Source organism: Oryzias melastigma, linkage group LG10, assembly GCF_002922805.2.
Source record: "Oryzias melastigma strain HK-1 linkage group LG10, ASM292280v2, whole genome shotgun sequence".
Taxonomy (NCBI): Eukaryota; Metazoa; Chordata; class Actinopteri; order Beloniformes; family Adrianichthyidae; genus Oryzias; species Oryzias melastigma.
In genome coordinates, this window is record NC_050521.1 from 2,660,019 (window position 1) to 2,668,084 (window position 8,066).

The 8,066-nt window shown below is 44.7% G+C and overlaps 1 protein-coding gene across 9 annotated transcripts in view; it reads right to left on the reverse strand.

Annotated features, from left to right (window-relative positions):
* si:dkey-237h12.3 (teneurin-3) overlaps nt 1-8,066 on the reverse strand; it is a 210,027-nt gene that overhangs the window by 119,266 nt on the left and 82,695 nt on the right. For all 9 annotated transcript variants that reach the window (XM_024262578.2, XM_036213790.1, XM_036213789.1 and 6 more), the window contains one exon: nt 967-1,192. In XM_024262578.2, the coding sequence (XP_024118346.1) occupies nt 967-1,192 (226 nt within the window). The remainder of the gene's footprint in view (nt 1-966; nt 1,193-8,066) is intronic.

Here is an 8,066-nt window from a genome sequence, read left to right on the forward strand (position 1 = left end):
AATATAATTTTATGTGCTTCAATTAATTAGCATTCTCCCTAATTTTACAGTGAATTCATGTACTTTAGTTTAATTACATTTAAATTTATGTTCATACATCAAATCCTGCTTTTTTATTTGAGAATTACTTTAAAATTAACATTTGCAACAAGTAATTACATTGTTTGAAAACGTCACATTATAAATTTACCAAAGTTATACCGTACACCAGCAGGTTAAACATTGAAGTGCATGAAAGCGAAAATTCCGACGCTCCTTGAAGCGTACACAGACAACTGCGAAGCACGCGCTCAGTTCCCATAGCAAACAGAAAGTAAGAGATCGCAGTCATTCTAGCGCTCAGACAAAGTCACTTCTTACCGGGTGGATCTCCTACAGATGGAAGATAAATGCTGACAGGTAGACATGCTTCACACACGCGCTACAGAGCCTGTATCTCACCGGTGCTTCTCCCGAACGAGCGCGTGCATCGCTATTAAAAGTCCGACGCAGCGTGCGCCCATAGTTCCGGCGCGTGACTCAGACGCTCAGCGCTACAGCCTCTTTAAATGAAAATATAATATCGATACTTGGTGAGAACCCATCGAGAATCGATCGCAGGACTAAATATCGCGATATATCGCAATATCGATATTTTGGCACACCCCTAGTCAACAACAGTACTGTCTTCAAATCAAACAATTTTAGTAAACGTTCTGTTACTGCTGTAAACCAGTTCTGTCTGGATCCGTTCCAAAATGGCTGAATGTCCTGATGCTGCATCAGCCAGAGCTAACCGCTACACAGAGACGGGGTCTGCATGAGGCTGCATGGGTCCACATGGGTCCACATGGGTCCACATGGGTCCACATGGGTCTGCACGAGTCTACCTTGATGTTTCATCAGACTGGACAGCCAGCCCAAATAAGACACACGCTGCTGTGACATGGGACCCGAGTTCTGTTAGAGCCCCGGCGGGTCACTCACCTGCTCTCCAGGGCCACATTGCTGCCCAGGACCCAGCTGTCCTGCAGCTGGACGCATTCCGCCGTACTCTGCAAGTCAGCCGCCAGACCGGCTGTGGGTGGTGGACTTGGGCTGCGTTGATTGGCCAGCGAGCCGCGACTCAGGGACGTGATGGACGGGTGCTGCTTGTGCGGGGGCGGGGCTGGTGGGAGAGGAGGCGGGGCCTGTTGGCTCGACAGATGGTCACCTGGGGAGGCGCAGGGTGGGACAGACAACAGAATATTAGTTTAAGCATGATTAATGGTTCTGAGTCGGCGCTGTGGCGCGACAGAAAGATCTTTGCCTCGTAGATTAAAAAGCGAATCCAAGGTTAATAAAAAAGCGCAGCGAGCAGGGCTCCTGCTGCCTCCCATGCAGATGATGACAGCACTCACGGCCTGGAAGGTAAACACAACCAGGAGCAAGATATAAAATGAGATGCAAGCAGCACCAAAACGGGAGTCAGAACCGCTTTTACGGCGCGGCGCATAAAAAGTGTCAGAAAATGCCACATGGCTGACAGTTGGTTCTCTTAAACAGAAGGTCACTTAGAGAGGCAGCTGTTCTTTTATGGGCGCTTAACGCAATGTTTCACGTTTGATTACAGCCAGAGAAGACTCTCAAATAACTAATGACCAGAACATCCATTAGAGCTCTGAGAGAACAGCTTTTCCAATTTCACACAAAGCTGTGTAATTGGCCCCCAGAATGGCATGTGGTGATTATCTATCCATCTTCCCTGTTTAAAAGGTAAAAATCCACAGTGCTGACAATTCTGATTTGCTCCAATGAGCCCCAAATGGGCGTCATCTTTCCTGCCTCACAGGGGCTGGGAGAGCGCCGACAGAGCCGTAGCTGCTGTTGTTTTCTGTTGACACTCTGTGCAGAGCCTAAAGGCCTTTCCATGCAGAGGCGACGCGCACACGCAGGTCAGCGCACGCTTTAACCTTTTCTCAAGCACGCATGCAAAGATCAAAATCCGCTCTGTGTACAAACCACAAAGAACACCTCCCTGAAAGGACACAAGCCATTGTTTTGAATGGGCTCCTCTAATGACCACACCGTTGTGTCCTCGTGTGCGTGCTTCCAGTCCTCAGCCTGCCCTTCCACGCACAAAACGAGCTGCTCAATGCAGACAAATGAGCCGTTTGGTTCCACATTGTAGGACGGAAACATGAATGCCATTCACAGAGAGGCAATAACTTCCATGGCTTTGAGGTAAAAGCCCTCCGGCTGCAGCTCACGCAGCCCATCAGAGCTGCACAACACTCCGCTCTTATGTTCAAAGTGGGGATACATCAGGAATATTTTAATAAGACATTATCGGGAAGAAAGCTGCAGCACACCAGTCATTTACAAGCAGGCCTGCCTAATAATAGCAACAAACTTGAACAAGCATCTTTTTCATCAGCAGCCAGTCAGATGGACCGATAAGTGTGAAGCAGAATCAGAAATAAGAAGAATCCGAGCGCCGGTGCACAAGGTCAATATAGGATTAATTACTTCCTGACTGCAATTACACAGCAGCAGCATGCGGCCATAAAGTCCATAAAAGCAAAATCATCAGACACAGATGAAGGCTGCTTTTCTTTCTTCTTTTTGTGGACTGTGATTAGAGTTTTATCAAACCCAATCAAACATGATCTCCTCATCACCCACGCCAGCGCGCTCAAAGCCGGCCTGCCTTTAAATGAAGCACGAATTACCTCAGATCAGTCGTTGCTCTGGCATTTGATAAATATGAGAGAGCCGTGACTTTGTGATAACGCTTACAAGACATCCACTCATCTCCTGGGCAACACTGCGGGCCTTATTAGAAATGTGTTCAGAGGACGTATAGAAATGAGAGTTATCTGGCAGCACTAGCGGTTTTTGCTTGCCCTGCAAGCCCCCGTGCTGCTGTCTGAGCCGGCCCAGCTCTGGCTGCAGCTCTTCTTCTGCAGCAGAGCAGAGGAAGCTTCTGCTTCTCCATGTCCGTCTGTTTTCTCTGAAAACACTGCCCAGACATGCAGGAGCAATCGTATGGAGTTTAAATGGGGCCAATATTATTTGAAACCCGAATAAAACATCTTAAAAAAATATTGGTGTTTGGCCCAAAAAAATTCAAAATGTCTGAAACTTTTTGCTATTTTAAAATAAAGAGAATTATTTTCAGCTTCAAATACTGTTTTTTAGGTTTCAAAACTCAAAATGTCCATTTCTAAACTTTTTTTTTGTTTCAAATCTTTTTTTCATTTTCGAGGATTTTTTTTTTCATTTTCGAATTTGAAAATTGAAATTTCAAAACTTTTGACCCCGTTGTGGCGCCGTGGGGCGGGGCTAACACGAAGGACCAATCAAAATGGATGAGGGTGGTAACTTCAGTCCTGCTGCATTCACTGACTCTGAACTGTGAGAACTACAGTCAGAAAATGTCTGTATAGTCTGTACTATCATAGTCTGAAGTTGTCCATAGACGGGTGTTAAAATCAGAGTTTTGTCACGTACAAACGGCACGTTCAAAACTCTGTTCCAACCCCTTCGAAGAGCCATCTTATTGTGTTAAATGTTGGGATTAAAAACCTCCTTAGAAATCGCCGAAAACATCTTAAAGGTCCTTTTTTTACGTCCCTTTTTACGTCCTTAAAAAATTGTACTAGCCCCGCCCCAATGAGCCACAATGGGGCCAAAAGTTTTGAAACAGAAATTTTCATATCAGGAAACAAAATAAGAAAAAGAGTTGAAACAAAAAAAAGATTTGAAACTGAAAAATAAGTTTGAAATTGAAATTTTGAGCTTTGAAACCTAAAAAACAGAAAGTTTGAGGCTGAAAATAATTAAGCTTATTTTAGAGCAGCAAAAGGTTTTGGACATTTTACTTTTTTTTCCATTTGTTTCATTTGGGTTTCAAATAATATTGGCCCCAATTGAACTCCATACAACAGCGATGCCTGACACACATGGAGCACAGCTGTGTCCGTTCATCTTAGTATTGACGTGTTGATCGTCCTTGTTTGGACCGCCGATGCTCTGAGGCGGAGCGCCGGCGGCGGCTGTCAGAGCCACACAGGCTGATGAGCAGCGGCGTCTCGCCTCCCTCTGGAGTCGCTTTCTGATGAATTGCGGTGTAAAAGAGGCGTGGCCGTACTGGAACATGACGCAAAGTGTTTCACAGGTGAAAGGCAACGCTGTGCAAAAAGCTGTGAAAACACAACAACACCGAACTTCACAGAGATTCGACATGCAATCCGCGTCTGAGAGCATAATCCTGCAGTGAAGGAAGGAGCATTAACCCCCCGTGAAGGGAATTAGAGTCCCTGTATGCAGGACTTCTCAAACTCTAATAGGCTGCAGAGACACTCTTCAGTGGAGAGACAGACAGCCCAGCTGAAGATGTTTGCAGCTTCTGTCCCTCCTTCAAGCTGGATGGTGCAGGTTGGTTAAGTGAATCACACAGACCTGATTTCAGGCTTTTTTTTCTGGATGGTTCAGGTTTCGGTTTGTGATGTTTCTCTTAAAGTCTGGCTCATAACAGCATGCGCTTGTTCCATTTCCTGCTCACAGCAGGTGTGAGCGTCTCTGAACATGGAGGGTGTTTGAGACAGGAAGCTGCTGGACTCAAACAGAAAACATGCTCTTCTACAACCTTCATTTGAAAGAGATGAGTTCTTCCACTGCGGTTTACTAAAACAAAGGCAGGTTTTCCTGGGAGGCAGAGCCGGCTGAGTGGGAAGGCTCTCGAAACAGCTGTGCTGTTTACGGCCCGTGCTTTGAAACCAGATCAAGACTGATGCCTCCTTTGCATAATTCTTCACCGTCAGCTTGTCTTCATCTCCATCAGCAGTGTGCTTTGAAAAGACCTCTGTGATTAATAGAGCATGCCGACGCTAAAATCACAGGCCTCGCTCACATCTTAATCACGTCTGAATTACCCATCGACACCCACAAGACAATATTTAGAAAGATTAGCTTTCTTCAAAAGATTTGTTTTTTAAGTTTGATATAATAGATTAAAGATGCAATAGTTGAGATTAAACCTGAGATGTCACAGGTGAAATGTCTTAATTCCATGTTTTTCTTTCTGGTGCAGAGCCAATGTCCATGGATGTTTAGGATAATTAGCTTTGTGACCTCCTGACTCCTCTGAAAATATTTCCTTTTTGTTCTTGATTATGGAACTGACAAGCCTTCGATACGAAACGTAATGTTCTGACGGTCGGAACACAATTAAAAGCCGTTTAGCACTCACTAAAGCTTGGCAAGCTCGCTGAAAGTCTTTTTATATTCATTTTGTAAGTACTGCAAAAGTTCTTGGCCATTTTACTCCCCATTAAGAGACTGATGCAACTGCTAATGGGATTGAAAGGGCATTTGCCTTGACTGGCTCGCCCTTCACCAATTGGAAAATTGTTGCACGTGTGCGTCACAAGAATTCAATCACAACAGATCACACGACTCAGACGAGACGCGGCTTTTCAATTACACATCCACCTTGTTTTTGTGCCGTGGAAGAATGGGAGCGCTGTGCCTTTGCTTTGAAAAGTTTCTGAAAATTTTAGAAACCAAACATGAAAAAAAAAAAATCGTATTTGACATAAAATGAAAGAATAATAAAAGACAGCGCAGCATTTGAAGCACATTCTGTTCAGAAGCTCATTTTTACTGCAGCGTGGAGGCATGGAAGGCAGCAGCCTCTCAGCCGGGAGGGGGGGTGAGCATCGGAGCCCGTCCTTCGCCCCGGGTGACTTTCAGAGATTTACTCTAGAACCGAGGTTTGAAGTTTTTAAGGATTGTTAAAGAAAAGAGAAGGAAAGCGTGAAAAAGGAAAAACAACAGTGGAGACGAGAAGAAAGAATCCGATGGCGTTTCCTGCACGTGAAGGCTCCTCACGGCTCTGGCGGCCCGGCCCGCTCATCTTTGACTTTTATCTGATCAAAGACAGTCGAGTCTTTTAAGCTGGAGCCAGAATGTAGCAAACATTTCAAGAGTTACACAACCATTGCATAATGTCAGATGACACCTCACCTAACCTACACAACCACGCGACACGGCGCTCTTATATAAGCGTGTGTGACGAGGAAATGTGCATGGAGAGCAGAAGCCCTGAAGATGATGGTCTTCACGTCACCCCCCCACCCCGAGACAGAGCTACAGATGGCAGATCATCACAGAGATGACGACTGCTTAGCAGCTCCTTCTCAAAAGCTGCTTTGATGATTAGTCTGCTAATGAAACACTCCTGTCCACTTATGTGCAGACAGATTTTTCTGCTGGTCATTAGAAGAGTCCACACAGTCTCCAACTTTCTTAGTTTGTGTCCTGGTGACCCGTAGCGCCTCCATCAGGCTCAAATGAGTGGTGAGTATCACCCCCATTTATGCGTAACTCTTAAAATACATTGTGTGCATGGGTACAAAAAATGCAAAATTCAAAAACACAATTTAAACATGCACAAATGACAATTACAACAGCTTGAAACTAATTACACATGCAAATCTTTTAAGATTATACACAAATCACTTGTTACACACACACAAAACCTCAGTCACACATGAACCTGAGGTGAAACTTATTTCACGTCTCAGAGATTCATCCTTAAGTGATGCGTTCAAGTACTACCAGAAGGCCTGGTCATCAGAGTTTTCTTATCAGCCGTAGGGCCGGTGGGCTGATCAAGCCTCTCCACCCGGTGGATGTTTAAAAGGGCCGCGGGATGCTGTCGTCGCCGGCCTTTATACAGTCAATTTACGGAGTTCTGGCCGGCAAACGCAGTGACTACAGGCAGCACCGGCTATGATCAGTAGGAGTTTAGAAGGCCGTGGTGCCACCTGCTATCCCAGTGACTGTGACCAGTTGTTGGGACAGAGCCCAATGTTGGAGGCCCTGTCAGGGGAGGGGCTGCAGAGAGGAGGCAATCAGTTCTGGGAAATAGTTGTATTTTTAAAGGGATAAATGTTCTTAAAACGTTTGTTTAGACTTTTTTTGTATACATTTTTAAGTATATCTGTTTAAAAAGTAGGACAACAATGTCAAGTTTTACGGGATATTACTCACAATCTAAGTTCAAAACAGCTGATAAGAAAACTCTAATGAACGAGTATTCTAGTAGTACTTGAACGCATCAATCATGGACAAATCTCTGACACGTGAAATTAATCTCACCACAGATTTGTAAGTAATTGTAACAAGTGATTTGTTTGTACTTTCTAAAGATTTGAGTGTGTAATTAGTTTTTGCATGTGTAAATTTAATTTAGTCATTTTTGTACTTATGCACAAAATGTATTATGAGTTACAAATCCAGGATTACGCATGCACAAACCCTAAGTAACACACAAATCCAGAATTACGCACGCACAAATTGGGGTGATACTTATTTCTCTCCAAACAAATGAAACTCAGTAGGACATTTTAAGCGAGCACCTAAAGCGTTCTGAAAAAGAGTCCAGATCCTGGGAGAGCAGACAGCCGTCCTGTTCTGCAGACGCTCTTCAACCCTCATTAGTTTACAGTAAAAGGAACAGAGGCGGGGGCGGGGGGGTCACGGATTAAGAACAGCAAAGAAAGCCTGAAGAGGAACATGAGTGCAGGAGAAACGTCAGGTTCAGTGCAGTAATCTGCGGCTCAGCCCGCTCCGCAGAACACCTTGTTGGGCTGTAAGCAGTCGGTGCATAAAAAGCAGCCGGCTTTGGAAGCTGCATTTATGCCATTCCTCTGCTCTGCTCTCACTGTTGCAGGATAACAGCCGAGCACGGAAGAGAAAATAATGTGCAGAAATCTGAGCACAACCACACAGACTCACACTCGACTGACAAAAACGCCCAAAGGCATGATGGGTAATCTTTTCTGTGGATGCAATCATAATGGAGGGATATAACAGCATTTTCACATAAAACAAGTTTGCTCAAGATTTTGCTCGCATCCTCCTGACTGAAGACTTTTGTATGTACATATGTAATATGTATTTATGCTCTAGTAGTCTGTGACAACAAAGGTGATGGATCGTACCATCTCAGGAATGGGGGAGAGGAGTCTGGAGTACCAAGTTACTGAATAATAGAAATGACTGTCTTTTGTAGAGGAAGTGATGGTAGGAGCCTTGCT